Source organism: Ovis aries, chromosome 11 (genome assembly GCF_016772045.2).
Source record: "Ovis aries strain OAR_USU_Benz2616 breed Rambouillet chromosome 11, ARS-UI_Ramb_v3.0, whole genome shotgun sequence".
NCBI classification, from domain to species: Eukaryota; Metazoa; Chordata; class Mammalia; order Artiodactyla; family Bovidae; genus Ovis; species Ovis aries.
Genome location: NC_056064.1, coordinates 61196151 through 61213681, shown reverse-complemented (window position 1 = coordinate 61213681; position 17531 = coordinate 61196151). Strand labels below are relative to the sequence as shown.

The 17531-nt window shown below is 56.0% G+C and overlaps 1 protein-coding gene across 4 annotated transcripts in view; it reads right to left on the bottom strand.

Annotated features, from left to right (window-relative positions):
• Positions 1-17531, bottom strand: part of RGS9 (regulator of G protein signaling 9) — a 73595-nt gene that overhangs the window by 7361 nt on the left and 48703 nt on the right. For all 4 annotated transcript variants that reach the window (XM_060395082.1, XM_060395081.1, XM_060395080.1 and 1 more), the window contains 7 exons: positions 17114-17175; positions 15706-15819; positions 13549-13664; positions 9219-9306; positions 8505-8643; positions 7080-7165; positions 4921-5038 (listed from right to left, as the gene is read on the bottom strand). In XM_060395082.1, coding sequence (XP_060251065.1) covers positions 4921-5038; positions 7080-7165; positions 8505-8643; positions 9219-9306; positions 13549-13664; positions 15706-15819; positions 17114-17175 — 723 coding nt within the window. The remainder of the gene's footprint in view (positions 1-4920; positions 5039-7079; positions 7166-8504; positions 8644-9218; positions 9307-13548; positions 13665-15705; positions 15820-17113; positions 17176-17531) is intronic.

The window sequence follows — 17531 nt, the reverse complement described above, 5'->3', positions numbered from 1 at the left end:
AACAGGCAGCTCCCGTCCGGCTTCACTCACCTGTTCTGAGAAGATCCTTCCTTCTGGGGGGGCAGCCCTGGATACAGCCCACAGGCCCTGGACACTCAGGCAAGATGCCTCTTCCGCCCGCTCCCACCACGATCCCCCCTCGCCACAGCCCCGGCAGCCCAGGCCACACCCACCGCGGGCGTAACACGGCAAAGCAGCGCATCCAAGGTGTGTGGCAGAGAAATGAGACGACAGAGACGCAGTGATGGCGAGCTCAGCTTCATTCTGTGCTGCTGTTTATTTTCCCGGGAGAAGGCGATGGCGTGGAGCGGGCCGCTGACATGAGAACACGAGCTCAGGCTTTAATGAAAGGCAAAGCAGATGGTACAGGGATGCCATTCACGTCCCGTCCAGAAGCCAGCTGGGAATTTGGAGGAGACCCTGTGGCCACTTCCTGGGAGCAGGTGGGAGGAGGGGGCTGCCTTCCGGGGCTGCATGCTCTGCACCAGCCCCCCCTTCCCGCCCCCTCATTCTCCCTGTCTCCGCTGTCCCCCAAAGCAAGTGAGCACACTCGACCCCGCGGGGGAAAATCCACACGGGCCCACTCCCCGTTTCTTCTGTTGGTCATCTCCCCTGCCCCCGCCCACCGTCAGCCTTCCCACCACGGCCTGATCAGTCAGTGCCTGCTGCTGGTCAGCCCTCTCCCAGGAGCTGCAGGCAGACCACAGGACATCGACGCCCCGCTCTCCTCCCCTCGGATATATCCCAGCGGTCCCTGGAGAGCCGGATTCTCAGTGAGGACAGAGGCGAGATGGTTTGGGTCAGCAAGGCTTTACATGCCCTAAATGATCAAGAATGGTGAGTCACAGTACTGGGCAACACAGACACGCAAGGGAGCACGTGCTTCAAGAGCATGAAGCTTCTAGGGATGGTGGTGATGGGGAGGACAGCAGTGGTGACGGCGGAGGTGGTGACGGCGGCGGAGGTGATGACGGTGGCGGAGGTGATGGTGGTGGTGATGATGACGGTGGTGCGGGTGGTGAGGATGACAGTGAGGATAGTAACCGTAACAATGGAAGCGACGCTGCTCACGGCAGCCAGCACCTGCTGAGCACTCACGCCGAACATTTTCCAAAGCACGCTACTCGACTCTCTAGCCCGTGTATTCCCACTCAATGCTCACAACAAAAGCATTCTTCTTTCTAAAAGCCAAGCTTCAAACTGGAATTCTACAGAGAGAACCCTGGCACTCTGTAGCACAGCTTAGCTTCTAGCATCAGATATACCCCATATGGGTAGAGAAACTCAAACTCTCTAAAATTCGAGATTAACACAGCTGAGACGGTGCCTAAGTGCAGGGCATAATAAGGAGTATGACGGTGATCTAAATGTGGCAGCAATATTGCCCAGGTAAATACCGCTTTCGTATCACTTGAGAGTCAGAGGCCCTGCGGGGCGAACAGGGATGGCGAGCAGAGGCAGAGGCGGCGGGGCAGGGCCGCGGCTGGAGTCCAGAAGCAGGCGTGCTTCCGAGACCTCAGAACTGGGGAGGGACCTGCGGCTTCTCCTATGGAACATGAGACTTTCCCGGTAGACCCCTTGACTCCCCAGGCCAGACAGTTCTCCCGCCCCCGTGTTCTTGCAGCACGTCCGTGTTGCACACTGCCCAGCCTCGACGCACTCTGCCTGTGTGTGGCTGTTCACACCCTCGTCAGCCCCATGAGGGCAGAAAACATCTGTCCACTTTTGTAGCTGGGCCAGAGCCCCTACTACAGGCTGCCACACAAACCGAGTGCTTAAAATCCATTGGTGGATGTGGATTAAGAGGCACAAACTACTGGGTATAAAATAAGTCAGATGCCAGGGTGTAACGCACAGGACTGGCGTACGGGCAATGCTCCATAATAACTTTAGACGGAGTATAACCTATAAAGACACTGAATCGCTATGCTGAACACATGAAGCCAACGTAATATTGTAACCTAACTCTAATAATAACAGGATATAAATAAAAGGTGCGTGTGGGATGTAACTGCTGCCATCCAGAAGCGAAGACGTGTGTCATCTGCCCTCCTTCAGGCGGGGCTCACGTGTCCAGTAAAGAATGATAACCTACTCTGTTGACATGCCCATGCCTCTGCTTGGATTGTGGGGTCCTTGTGTGTCTGACATGAGGTTTCCAGCAGCATTTCTGCCAGACCTACTACGTGTCTGACCCGGAGCACCCAGTACTCTGCTGGAGGATGAGAGCCGTGTGAGGCAGACACGTCTCCCAAGTGACGAATGGGCAGGTGAACGGTTGAGTCAAAGATGAGCAAGACACACTCCACGACCTGCAGGTCCAAGGTGCACCTCGACAAGCCCACCAGCCACCCCCACTCTGCTGGGTGCACAACCTCAGCTCACACACGGTAACTACAAGGGGTGGCAAATACCTCCAGATCATGCTTCGCAAACTTTCCCCTGAAAGTAGGACAAACAGCAGGAGAGCCGGGGAGCCACGCTGTCCCGGGAGTCTGAGGGCAGAGCCTGAATCTGCCACAGCCAGGCATGAGATGGCTTTGATGTCTCAAATTTCATCTTAAAAATTCATGTACATCTTGCAGTCTAATTCATAATATATTCATGATTATTTTAATGCGAAATTTTAAAAATTATCTATCTTTCCTCCCATTCCAAATCTTCAAGTAAAACTGATGCCCCGGGCTGGGTATCCTCCTGGAATTCACTGAGTCTGGTCTAAGAAGCATGGATCTGGCCCAAAAGCCTCAGTTCACAAATCACAAAGCATAGAGGTGAAAAGACTTGCTTGAGACTACATGGCTAGCGGGAGAATGAGGACCAAAACCTAGGAGGCCTTCTCCGAACCCAAGGCTCCGTCCACTGATCCATCAACTTATCCCTCCATCCATCCACTCATGCACGCTTCCATCCACCCACCCATCCACGCATCCATCCATCCACACATCCACACATCCATCCATCCATCCATCCATCCATCCATCCATCCATCCATCCACGCATCCATCCATCCACGCATCCATCCATCCATCCATCCATCCATCCATCCATCCACCCATCCATCCATCCATCCACCCATCCATCCATCCACGCATCCATCCATCCATCCATCCATCCATCCATCCATCCACGCATCCATCCATCCATCCATCCATCCATCCATCCATCCACGCATCCATCCATCCATCCATCCATCCATCCATCCACCCATCCATCCATCCATCCACCCATTCATCCATCCACGCATCCATCCATCCATCCATCCATCCATCCATCCATCCATCCACCCATCCATCCATCCATCCATCCATCCATCCATCCACGCATCCATCCATCCATCCATCCATCCATCCATCCACCCACCCATCCATCCATCCATCCATCCATCCATCCATCCATCCATCCACCCATCCATCCACCCATTCATCCATCCATCCATCCATCCACCCATTCATCCATCCACGCATTCATCCATCCACGCATCCATCCATCCATCCATCCATCCATCCACGCATCCATCCATCCATCCATCCATCCATCCATCCATCCATCCACCCATCCATCCATCCATCCACCCATTCATCCATCCACGCATCCATCCATCCATCCATCCATCCATCCATCCATCCACGCATCCATCCATCCATCCATCCATCCATCCATCCACCCATCCATCCATCCATCCACCCATTCATCCATCCACCCATCCATCCATCCATCCATCCATCCACCCATCCACGCATCCATCCATCCATCCATCCATCCATCCACCCATCCACACATCCATCCATCCATCCACCCATTCATCAAGTCATCCATCTATCCACTCACATAATGCATTCATGCAGAGTTGATTAGACCCACAGCGTTAGACTCCAGATAGTAAGGTACTGTCCCCCCTCGTGTCCGTTTACAAGAGGTCCATCAGCTGCAATTTCTCCTTGAGGCGCCCCCTATAGGAGGACTCTAGCATTCTCCAAAGGCGAGGGGAACAAAGTCCCTCCAGCTGCTCTTTCAGAGCGTTGGCTGGTCTCTGCCTGGGAACAACAGAGCATGCCGCCCCGCCACAGGCTCGCCCAACCTAAAGCTATAAAGAAGGGAAGCACCAACATCTAGAAAACAGCCGAAGAGAACTATCGTTGACCCTGACTCACTTTGAAAATGTCGCAGACCTCCAACCATCCCTCCTACGAATGAAGACATCAGCGCCTTCATCCTTTGTCCAGAAAGATGCTCCGTGTTGCCTGGACCCATCCTGAGGCCTCCTGCCTGAGTCCTTCATTCCTACAAGCTACTAATTCCCCTGGCATCGTGTAACAGGGGGCGAGGAGGCAAGAACGAAGGATAAACCCCACCAGCCTTCACAACTCAGGACTGAGAACACTCTCAACAGAACTGTGTCGGCAGAGCTTCTCTGGGCTGCTTTGAGGAGGAACCTTGAAGCAGCCCCTTGGGCGGGTTTCCAACTGCTTTAGAGACAAAGTCTAATTTGGAGAGACTGGAGGAGGAGCTTCCTGAAGCCACGGGAAACAAACAGCAAACCTGCCTGAAGAACTATGCGGAGGGCGGGGAGGGCCCTTCTGAACGACCCGAAGCCAATGGCGGTTCAGAAGGCGGCTTTTCTCTCTGGCTCTCACCCCAAGGGGTCCGGAGGGACGCAGGCAGATGTCACAGCTATGTTGTCAGGTGCCCAAGCCCCTGCCTTTACCCACCTGAGGCCGCTGGGGAGCTGGAGGGGGAGGGGGAAGCCCAGGACGGGGGTCTGAGGAATCAGCGTGAACCCGAGCGGCCCACCGCCCCACGAATGCGGAAAGGGCTCCTCCAGCCCTGCCTCCCCCACCCGGGGAGGAAGCAGCTGTGAGTTTATTTGAGGGGCGGCTCTTTTCTGAGCTGGCTCCTGCGGTCCAGCTTGCTCATGACCTGGGTGATGTCCACCGTGGTGGCCGCCTCCCGCGCCTTGGCTTCCTCTTCCAGCTGCCGGAGGACGACGGGGCTGGGGCTGGAGCGCAGGTGCCGCCGCATGAACGGGAGGCTCGAGCTGGAAGGGAAGAGGGGTGGTCGGCGGAGCGCAGCACTGGACACCTGGCGGGACGAGGCCCCTCATCCTCCTGGGGAGGCCCCCCAACCGCGGGAGGATGGGGCCTGAGTGAGGCCCAGTGCCATCAGCTCTTAGAGGCCGCCAGAGGGCTTGGGCAGCGCCGAGCACACACCACCCGCCAGTGTCTGGAAACCAACGTGTCCCCTTAGCTTCCTAGAGGAAAGAAAGGGACAAGGGGGCCTGGGTACTGGAAGCCCAAGGGCTCTCGCCCCCCAGGGAGAACTGGAGCATTTGTTTTCAAAAGTCAAGGTTCTGGTAAGGAAGGAAAGTGCGAGGCCATCGAAGAGCGAGGCGGGACCGGCAGAGCAAGGGGAAGGGGCGGGAGGCCCGGGGATGCGCTGGCGGCCCTGTGCGCATGCGTCGACCATCCGCCTCTTCCACCAGCGCCACCCACGCATCTCCAAGACCACACTGTCCAGCATCACCTCGGGCGCCAGGACACAGCCCCGGGTATGTGATGGAGGCGACCGTGAGCAGGCTTGGAGAAGAAGCATTTCAGCCACAAAGGGCGACTTCAGGCCTAGGACCTCTCCAAATTTCGGGAGCATGGAACTTCCGTATCCGCCGGGGCATGGAACTTCCGTATCCAACGGGGCAGGAACCACCCCCGACCTGTGAGCCGTGCCTGAGGCTCGGTCTCCCCCTCCCCAGCCCTGCCTGCTTGGAGCTCCACTTAACTTGCTCTGGAAACCTTCCGTTTCGTGCACTGTCTCACGCCTGACAGTCATGGGTCACACTCACAGCCCCTGCCATCCCAGGCTGCGCTTGCTACCCAGAGCCCCGACAGCGTCCCCAGACCGCGGTCCTCGACCCTGAAGCCGAGCGCTGCACCCGCGGTCCAGCGCCGCCCCGGACCAGCGCCCAGGCACCCCACAAGAGACCCCGGCTGATTTCTCAGGTCTGTGCCAACCTAAAAACATCTGGACAGAGGCACACAACGCTCCCCTCCCTCTCCTACTGCTTTCTGGCAGGACGTCTGAAGCTATTGTGGCGATTTCTTGTGGCTTAAAGAAGGAGCTTTCAGGTCCCCAGGGACACTGAACTCCCGTCCTTACCCCGTAAACCTAGGAGAATAGCACCACCAAGACCTCCTTTCTCTCCTTTTCATAACAAGGCCGTTATCCTCAAAAATGAAATCAACTTGGGGTCTTTTAAAGCTCTTCTGAGAAAGGCTCTGGTCCAACCGGCCCCTCCTCTGGATTGATTGGAGACGCTGGAAAAGCGCCTGGTGTGGGGCTGAGCTAACAAATGGGAAGCATCTATGGGGGGGGCGGGCAGGGAGGACAAGCCCTGGGGCTGGGAAAACTGCCAAAGTCCCAAATCTTTGTTCAAGCTGTTGTTTGGTTACTCTTCTGAATCTTAAATCCCTCTGGCATTTTCTTTTTCACCTCCAAAGAGTTCAAACTGCCCCTCAGGACGTTTTATCCTTTGCCCAAGTGCTGCCAGACGGACATTCACATCTCCGGTGAGGAAGGTGAGCATGAATAAAGGGACAGAGGGACTTGATGAAAGGCAGTCCCCTGTGGTCAGCAAGAAGAGCTCCCCTGTTCGTCCCCTTGAAGGTCCAGCGTTTTCCTTCAGGAGCGATCTGCCCCTGTTCCCACAGTCTTGAGCCATCAGGAAGGACGTTACCAGGACACAGCTAAATTAATTCCTAAACACCAGCTTGGAGTGGAGAAGTGTGCCAATTGAAAGGCCAATGCAATGCTTCCATCTGTAATAAAGGTCATTATTCCACTTGATAATCAAGACTCTTTCCGTTAGGAAAACAAACTGACTGGCAGCAACGAGCGCGCGCATCTCGCCCGCAGCTTTCAGAGCGCGGTGAAGCCCATAGTGCGGCCAGACCCTACGAGTGCCTCCCGGTCTCAATATTTTCATCCAGAAAATATCTTGAAAATAGCCATTTGGCTGAAAAAGATCCTCCTTTCCCTGTAAACAAAACAGCAGGCCATGAGCGATTTCAGCCCATTCCACTTGCCTTTTCTTCGTAGTTTCCTGGGGTTCAATCGCTTTGGCCAGCATCTCCTTATAGATTGGGGATTTTAAGTAGCGAGCATAAGAGTCCTGGCAGGAACAAGAAAAAAACGAAAATTATGAGAAGGAAAGGGTCCAGTCAAAAGAATACACTTGCCTTTTCCCCAGCCTCCTCCCAGCAGCGAGACCGGAGTTGAAAGGATTTGTTTCCTTGTGCTCAAGGCATTCAGATCTATATCAAAAGCCAGGGTTCTCAAGTGTGGTCCCCAGGCCGGCAGCATCCATTTCACCTGATCAGCGCTGTGCTGAGTCACTCAGTCATATCTGACTCTCTGTGACCCCGTGGACTGTAGCCTTCCAGGCTTCTCTGTCCATGGGATTCTCCAAGCAAGAATACCAGAGTGGGTTGCCATTTTCTTCTCCAGGGGATCATCTTCTTGATCAAACCTGGGTTTCCTGCACTGCAGGCAGGTTCTTTACCGTCTGAGCCACCAGGGAAGCCCAGACTCCTTTGTGTGGCTATTTCCTGGGACCCTGGGCAGGTTCAGAGAAGTCACTTCCTGAATGCTGCCTCACCCAAACCAGCTGCAAACTTCAGTCCCAACAAATACAGGAGAAAGCCCAGAGCAACAACTGGGAGAACTTCTCAGCAACCAATGGGGAATAGATTTTAATTTCTTGAAATGGCACCATTCTAAAGACTAGGCAGTGACAGCAAAAGTCACGAGAGCTGTGGGCAGAAGAACTAACGGACAGATGGCCAAACAATCACAGGAAAAGATGCCCAACATCACTAATTATCAGAGCAATGCAAAGCAAAACCCCAACGAGGCGTCACTTCACACCGGTCAGAACGGCCATCATGAAAAAGTCTGCAAGCAAAAGCCGCTGGAGAGGATGTGGAGAGAAGGGGACCCTCCCGCACGCACGGTGGGAACGGAAGTTGGTGCAGTCACTCTGTCAGGACGGCCCTTCAACTGCAGAGTGAGAAGCCCTGAGAGGGCTTCAGCCGCAGCAGCTGCTCCTCCCTGGCCAGAGGGCTCGGGAGCACAGGGAGGGGCCAGCCCTGACACTGCGGACAGCTCTGCACCCAACAGCAGGAAGGCCGCCACCACACAGTCCCTGTTCCCCCGCATCCGGGAGCCGGGACGGGAGGACTTCCGGCCACGACCACATACGTCTGCTTCCCCCGCATCCGGGTACCCGGGGACGGGAGGACTTCCGGCCACGACCACACACGCCCCCTTCCCCTGCATCCGGGCACCCCAGGACAGGAGGACTTCCGGCCACGGCCACGCACGCCCCTTCCCCTGCATCCGGGTACCCGGGGACGGGAGGACTTCCCGGGGACGGGAGGACTTCCCGGGGACGGGAGGACTTCCCGGGGACGGGAGGACTTCCCGGCGCACTCTCGGCCAGCCCTGCCTACCTTCTTCATGAGCATGTAGATGTGTGTCTGCGCCGCGTCCAGCACGTAGCGGTGGGGGTGCTTCAGCCCCTTGACCGTGATGTCCATGGTCTTGCCGTCTATGTTTATCCACCGTCTTGCCCCGGGGGCCAGGAACAGCCTGAGACCGGGAGGAGAATGTCAGCCGAAGGAGCCAGGCCGGGAGTCCCCGGGGATGGTCCAGCGGTGAAGACCCCCTGCTTCTACTGCAGCGGGTGTGAGTTCCGTCCCTCATCAGGGAACTAAGATCCTACAGGCCGTGCAGTGAGGCCAAAACTGAATTTAAGATTTAAAAAGAAAGTAGCCAAACCAAGTCAGTGAATGGAACCTTCCCAGCTGCTCGGGAGAGAGGGGCTGGCAGACATAACTCGACCCCCCCCCAACCCTGGGGTGAAAGGGGCCCTTTTCCAGAATACTCAAGCATCTGAACAAGTTGTCAAGCAACATTTCCTACAAGCAAGAAGACTTCCCCGCCAGCACTGGGAATGTGAAATGTGCTTAACTTCAGAATTCCCAACCTCCTAGAGAGCAAACAGTGGGACCCACCCCCCCAGAGCCGCGGCGAGGCGGCCACACGCGAGGTGCACTGACTGCCCGACCCGAGATGTGTGGGGCCTCCGCCCAGTCTGACCTCGAGCGCAGGGCGAGGACCAGCCGGGTGTGGGGGGCCTCTGCACCCGCGCGGCTCATGCTCACTTGTAAATCTCCTCCGCCTTCTCCTTGACTTTGGACTGATCACCGTACTTCAGGTCCTCGCAGGCTTCCCAGAAGCCTAGGTTTTCCCCTGCGAGAGGCAGACGGTAGATGCCAAGGACAGCCAGACGGGAACCCGGGTGGGAGGTGGAGGGAGGGAAAGAAGAGACGCGGTCAGCGGGCGTGGATCCCGCCCTGGGCCGCGAGCGCGGGGGAGGTGGGACCACGGGCTCCTGGGTGCTCCGGCCAGGGCCCGGGAGAGGGCATGAACCTAGGGAGCGCGCCGACGGTGCCTCCTTGGTGCAGAGACCCCCTCTGAGAGCCCCTGCAGCGCGTGTTCCCGCCAGAGCCCCTCGCAGACGCGCTACTGAAGCCGCGCCCTGAAGAGCTCTCTCCGGGAAGGCCTGGCCCCGGGGGACTAAGCACAGGGGCGCCTGAGCCAGAGACCCTGCCCCTCTGGTCCCAGAAGGAAAGCCAGGCGCCCCTCCTGTGACCTTCCAGCCCGAGGCTCTCTGCCCGGTGCCCCACACCCGCGAGTGTGAACACCTGGTACATCACCCCAGGTGGCAGCTTCACCTGAGAAAATAAAGGAGGTCACAGCAGTGGGAAAGCAAGAGCCTGTGTCTGTGTGTGTGGACACGTGTGTACATGTGTCTGTGACTAGTGTGTGTGCGTGTGTGTGGGGGGAGTGAGTCACGGACCACCACCATGTAAGGAAACGTACCACCCCAGCCATCTGCTCCATTTCCACGTTCCCTGGAAGCCTCCCTGGCATTTCAGACCAGAGAAGGCTGTAGGAGCCTAAGCGAGTAGACTCTGTCCCCTAATTCTATAGCGACCCTTCCTCTTTGGCATAAAATCCAGGGAGTCCTTAGGACCAAGACCACCCGCAGGAGCAGACAGGCCAGGATGCTCTTGAGTGACAGCCAGTGGCCTTACATCAAGGGCCCTGGAGACCACCTTGCCCACAGCAAGAGACAGTTCATTGCTTAGGAGTAAAATTAAGTGCACAATTGTTCACAAAAGTCAAAAGGTGGAAACCACCCGAAGGTTCACCAGCACGAGAGCAGACAAACACACGTGGTGTGTACACGCAATGAGCGCCACTCAGCCCAGAGAGGGAGGGGGTCCTGGCACAGGCCACAGCGGGGTGAATCCTGAAGGAAGTGGGCGCCACTCAGCCCAGAGAGGGAGGGGGTCCTGGCACAGGCCACAGCGGGGTGAATCCTGAAGGAAGTGGGCGCCACTCAGCCCAGAGAGGGAGGGGGTCCTGGCACAGGCCACAGCGGGGTGAATCCTGAAGGAAGTGGGCGCCACTCAGCCCAGACAGGGAGGGGGTCCTGGCACAGGCCACAGCGGGGTGAATCCTGAAGGAAGTGGGCGCCACTCAGCCCAGACAGGGAGGGGGTCCTGGCACAGGCCACAGCGGGGTGAATCCTGAAGGAAGTGGGCGCCACTCAGCCCAGACAGGGAGGGGGTCCTGGCACAGGCCACAGCGGGGTGAATCCTGAAGGAAGTGGGCGCCACTCAGCCTCAGAAAGGAAGGGGGTCCTGGCACAGGCCACAAGGGGATGGACTCTGAAGTAAGTGGTGCCAAGTGAAACCGGCCAGACACGGTACGGTTCCATTTATACGAGGCCCCAGAGCACTCAGACCCAGAGGAAGCAGAATGGCTTCCGGGGGATAGGAAGTTCATGTTTAAAGGGGACAGTTTCAGTTTGGAAAGATTAAAAAGTTCTGGAGATGGATGGTAGTGACGGTTAATTTCACTGAACTCGACACTTAGAATGGTTACAATGGCAAGTCGTATGCATATTTTATCAGCGTGAATAAATGAGCACACAGAAGCGTGTACATGGATGTCCATACGGCCAGAAAGCGGAAACGACCCAAATGTCTGCCACCTGCGGACTGGGAACAAAGCCTGGCATCTTCAGAGTGGAGCGCTGCTGTTGCTTAGTCGCTAAGTCGCGTCCGACTCCTCTGCGGCCCCACAGACTGCGGCCGGCCAGCCTCCTCTGTCCCTGGGCTTCTCCAGGCCAGAACACTAGATGCAGCTCCTGGCCATTTCCTTCTCCAGGGGACCTTCCCAACCCAGGGCCAAACCCACGTCTCCTGCGTTGGCAGGCGGATTTTTGCTGCTGAGCCACCACAAAAGCACAAATGGAATATTATTTGGCCATGAAAAAAGGATGACGCATCCTTACACGCTCCAACACAGAAAGACTTCCAAAATACTATCCTAAGTGAAAGAAGACAGCGAGCCACACACTGTACAATTCCATGAATAGAAAATGTCCCAAACAGGCAAATCCCTGAAAATAGAAAATCAGTGGTCGCCTAGGACTGGGGCAGGGGGCTGTGGGGAGAGAGGCAGGCAGAGGAATAGGGAATTGACTCCCATGGGTCGGGGTTCCTTTTTCAGGGCACTGACAGTGTTCTAGAGTTACACGGTGGTGACTGCTGTGCAACTATGTGAGTCTAATACAGAGCACAGAACTGCACACTTTAAAAGGGCAGGTGGATTATATGGTCTGGATTTATAACACCTGAAGCATATCTCCATTTTTAAAATTTTAATGAAATGGACTGATTACTTGCTCTGCCTGTACCAGAAGCCGTGGGAATGTCGTCCAGAGATCATCAATAGCGCTCTTTTTTTCAATAACAGCCAGGAAATCACAGAGGTGAATCCTCACTGATGCCAAGTAAGGAGTGAAAGCGAAGTCGCTCAGTCGTGTCCGACTCTTTGCGACCCCATGGGCTGTAGCCTACCAGGCTCCTCTGTCCATGGGATTTTCCAGGCAATAGTCCTGGAGTGGATTGCCGTTTCCTTCTCCAGGGGTTCTTCCCAACCCAGGGATTGAACCCAGGTCTCCCGCATTGTAGACAGACGCTTTACTGTCTGGGCCACCAGGGAAATCTGTAAGGAGTGGGTGGGATCAACTCAGGGTGTGGTTCGTCAGCAGGCCACTAGATGGCACCCAGCCCACTTCCTCACCCGGTGCTTCTGGCCTAAGTAGCCCCCTCTCCATCTCTGGGTGTATTACATCCTGGCAACCAGGCTCAGTCAGAGAAAAGGCTTTTCCAGAATCCCTATTAGAACGTAATCTGCCACATCAGGCGGGCAAAGAGGCTCATGGCACGTCCCGTGGGGTAGTTTCAGGTGCAACCCACAGGCCAGTGGGTCTCGGGGAGCAAGGGAGGGGCAAGGGTGCCCCGGGGCTCGGGACCTGGCGAGAAGTAAGAGAACCACGAAAGCCAGGATTCCGGAGCAGCTGGTGAAGCCACGGGATGCTCCGCCCGCGGGACGGGGCCCCAGCCTGGCCTCCGCTTCTCCCACGCGCCTCCCTGCACGCCGTATCCACGAGGCTGCAGGGCCCCCAAGGCCGGGACATGAAGTGCGGGCCCACCAGTGGTCCCCAGCCTTTCACTACCAGGGACCCATTTCAGGGAAGACAGCTTTCTCGTGGACTGGGGGCAGGAGGGGGAGGGATGGTCTCAGGACGATTCGAGGGTGTTATATTCACTGTACTCTTTATGGCCACGCACTTCCCCGGCGGCTCAGACGGTAAAGGATACACCAGCGACGCAGGAGACGTGGGTTCCATCTCTGGGCCAGGAAGATCCCCAGGAGAAAGAAACGGCACCCCACCCCAGTATTCTCACCTGGAGAATTCCATGCGCAGAGGAGCCTGGTGGGCTACAGTCCACGGGGTCGCAAAGAGTCGGACACGACTCAGTGACCAACGCTTTCCCTTTACGTCTATTGTTACTTCCTCAGCTCCACCGCAGCTCATCAGGCATTAGACCCCCCAGCCCCCCCACTCCACTGAACCTGCATCTTCTAAGGAAGCAGGTTGGGAGCTGAGATGGTGGTCCTTGATCGGGGCCACATGTTACAGTCACTCGCGGAGTTACCAAAGCTTAAGAGAGTCCACCCCAAACCAATTAGAAAGGACCCAATGGGGATGGGGTCCAGGCGAGCTGAATTAACAGCCAGGGCACCCCGCACTGAAGAAAGCCAGGCGCGTGGCGGTGGCGGACTTGGGAGCTCGTGACCGGGTGACCCGGGGCTTAGGGTGAGCAGGTGCCGGCAGCCAGAGGGATGGGGCGCTGGGGAGGAGAGTCACAGCTCACACGGCTTCCGTGAGCAAAGCGACCCCCCTGCCAGGGAGCCCAAGGAGGGGGCGGGTCCAGAAAGCTCCCACCAAGAGTTGGCCGGAGCAGAGCCCTGAACACACCGGCCAGCATCCTCCAGCCCCGGGCTAGACGTACAGGAGTGTCTCCAAAAGCAAATGCTTCTATTAAGGAAAAAAAATCAAAGACCCACCACTGAACTCCTTCCTGAGAAAGTGCTGGAAGCTCTGCCGACCCTTGGGGTCCCGGATCAGCTCGCTGAAGTTGAAGGCCCAGCGCTCCACCCGCATCTTGGTTGGGATGTCCACCCTGCAAGGACCACAGCATGTAAGTTCTCCAGACACCTGGGCTGTGCCAAGTGGCGACCTGCGTGGGGTGAGGGGCTTCGACCCCGCTAACCTCCACGCGTCCCCTCCCCCATCCCTACACAGACAAGCCAAGTAACCCCCTGCTCAGAAAATGCAGCCTCAGACACGGCCCCTGGGTCTGGGGTCAGGAGCTGGCAGCCCGGGTGGGGGTGTCGGGGAGGCGCCCCGCTAACCCTTCAGAACAGAGGGACACGCACACCTCCACAGCCTGCGGAGGTGAGGGCGGCCGCCACACCAGGCCCAGGTTCAGGGGGCCTCTCTTATCCAAACCAGGCCACCCTAAGGAATCAACCCTGAATATTCCCTGGAAGGACTGATGCTGAAGCTGAAGCTCCAGTACTCTTGGGCCACCTGATGCGAAGAACTGACTCATTGGAAAAGACCCTGATGCTGGGAAAGATTGAAGGCAGGAGGCGAAGGGGACGACAGAGGATGAGATGGTTAGATAGCATCACCGACTCGATGGGCATGAATTTGAACAAGCTCTGGGAGATGGAGGGCAGGGAAGCCTGGCGTGCTGCGTCCGTGGGGTCTGAGTCGGACACGACTGAGCGACTAAACCCCAACAACAGCTCTTGTTCGATACACTGGGAGAGACGCAAAGGCTGAAGGAAACCATCCTCACAGCCAGATGGCTCCAGAGTCCTGGGCCCTGCAGCTGACCCCCGACTCCCACAGGCGCCCTCCTTGCCCCGTCAGCTGGCCACGGGGCCACGTGTAGGAGGGGAAAGGGCGCCCCCCAGACCTGCTCACCAGGCTGGGTCTGAGCCCGGGGTGCTCCGCAGGCCTCCTGAGGCGGCGGCCGTGGCACCGAGCTGCCCGTGGTTTGCTCCCACGCCCCGGCCATGCCCGTCCTCCCCCCACCTCCCCTTCTTGCTTCCTGTATCAGCTTGGCTTTTCTCCTCTGTCGATCGGCCTTTGCCTCCTCTTCCAAACAGCAGAATTATGCAGCAGCAACCCCTCAAGTTTCACAAACGGCGAAGGGATGAGTGGTGTAATTCCCCAAGGCAGGTGAGGGGCTCTGCCTTCCCGGAACTTATTTCCACTCTAATTAGAAATCGAGAATGGAAAGCCATAGAGATGACTGTTTTCTTTCCAAAAACAATCTCTGTATTGTTAAAACAGAGTTACCCTTTGACCCAGCAGCTCCATTCCTAGGCACACACCCCGAGAAATGAAAAATACATGTCCCCAGGAGAACGAGCCCATGAATGTTCACAGCAGCACATTCACAACCACTAGAAGGCAGAGACGACCTGAACGTCCGCCAGCTGATGGACGGATAAACAAAATGTGGTCTATCCGTACAATTAATACTTGTCATCCATAAGTTGAAATTGAGTACTGATATCTGCTTCAACATGGATAAACTTTGAAGGCATCACGCTAAGGGAAAAAAGCTAATCACAAAAGACCTCATATTGTGCCATTCCACTTATATGAACTCGAAGAAGAGACAAACCTGGAGAGACAGGCAGTTTAGTGGCTGAGGAGGGCAGGAGGGGCTTAAGGGATGGGGGCCTGGGGTGATAGCAAAGGCTGTGTGCTGAGTCGCTCAGTCGTGTCTGACTCTGTGTGACCCCATGACTGTAGCCCGCCAGGCTCCTCTCCATGGGATCCTCCAGGCCAGAAGACTGGAGCGGGTTGCCATTTCCTTCTCAGGGGACCTTCCCGACCCAGGGACCAAACCTGTGTCTCCTGCATTGCAGGTGGAATCTAAAGGGCAGGGGGTTCTTATTGGGCTGATGAAAATGTTTTCGAAATTGACCCGTGGCAGGTGCATGATTCTATGCATATAGTCAAAGTCACTGAAAATACAGTCAAAATATAGTCAAATATATATAGTCAATATATAGTCAATATAGTCTATGAATATAGTCAAAATCACTGAGACGTACACTTTAAGTGGATGAATTCTATGACATGAAAATTATAACGTGAAAAGTTTCTTTTAAAAGAACACACATATCTTGAGTACGTACAGTTTGGCATTTAAATCCCAGAACTGGGTGTCGTCCGTTATCCAAGGATTGCTGGGGAGGCAGCCCGACATGATGGCGTCATTGGATGAAAACTGCTCACTATACTTAACGATCCTCAAAAGCAAAAAAAACCAAACAAGTGATTTCCTAGAAGTCCAACACCCCAGAGACCAAATAAACCAACACTCAGGCCGGTTGACCAGCCTGCCCTCCTCCAACTCCGTCCATGTGGTTACATGCTCATCACTGTCTTCTCAGAAAAACACTAACAGTTCTCAGGACTGGCAGGTGCTTAACAAAATCCGTCCTGTTCTCATCAGGAAATGAAACGGCGTCTCCCGATCGGGTTCCTCCGTGACTTCTCTGTGCTTGGTTCCTAAAACACGGCCTCTGTGCCCTTGGTCGCGAGCCTTCACAATGCAAAGCTGAGCCTGCTCGCATTCAAACAGGGGTCTCGGCACCATCTTGGAAGCACGAGGTCCGGGGAGACTCAGTGAGGCTGTCACCGCCTTGGGGCCCACCCTCTGTCAAAGATGCCCGCGTCTGGGAGTTCAGACCCATTATCCCACACTGTGGCCTCCCTGAGACAAACGCAGGCAAGCGCTAATCCCTTCTAGCTGTGCTGGACCTCCTGAACCCACGCGTGTCCCGGTGTCTGGTGGTCTCAGAAAAAACCTGCGAGGTCTTCACCCTAAGGGTGGGCACTGCGTCCGTAATATACACACGAGGCGCCCACCACGAAGTCTGCCCACCGCCACGAGAGACTGCGGAGCAGGACCCGTGCCCCAGAGACACCGCAGAGCCCCTGTCCTCAGTCCCGGGTGGATCAAGGCCCCGGGCTCCACTTCTCACCAGACCTTCACCGTGGAAGAGCGGGAAGCAAAGGGGAAAAACAGGTGCCCACAGGTCCAGACACTAACGGTGTCGAAATTATGGGAATGAGGCTCCGAGACAGTGAGTCCAAAAGTGTCCATCAGCCTTCGAGCCTCCCCTAATGGACTGTCCATTTGGTTTCATAAGACTGACTTTCTGGAACAGGTCAGAGTACTAATGCCCTCTGGGAGACTGGATTAAGACAGCCTGAATGTTTGAGAAATCAAACATTAATTTCCAGTTTCTCCCAACTGGATTTTAATCAAAGGTTAACAACGGATGTTTATCAGTACCTGTGAACCATACCATCTAGCCCGTGAACGCTTCCCACGTTCCCATCCACAGACTGTCTAGCGCTTCACCCCTCACCTGACCCACAGCCCAACCCAACTTAATCCCTGTGAGACTGCTTTGTCCCTTTCAGTCCTTAGGAATCTCAAGCCAACCAGGACTTGTCAAGCCCTCCTTGAGGCAGTTCTCCTGCCTGATGACCTGCTGTGCCAACCCCAGCAAGAGCAACAGGTTAGAGACCTACCCTCCGAGAGACACGGACGACTTCACTGTGGACCTCATCAAGGCCTGTCGGTAATACATGATCTGAAAGAGACACAGTGGTTAGACTGCCCCGCCCGGGGTGTCGCCAACACTGACACCTACACGCGACTCTGAACCAGAAGCTGCTTCCCCATCAAAGCACCCCATCCCACCCCCTCAAGCCGGCCCCCCAGGACCCCAGGGCTCAGGTCTGTAGCACATAGGGGACCCCAACTCCAAATGAGCAGCCTTAACTCATCGTGTGTTCGTTTTGGAAAAGACACCACCTGGGAAAAATGAAAGTTCTAAACCGAGACAAAGGCTTAGCATTTCCCCAGACGCCTGTGACACACAGAAGCTGATCTAACGCCACGGCCATCACGGCGCAGGGCTCTGTCCCGGGCCCTGGACAGGAGGTC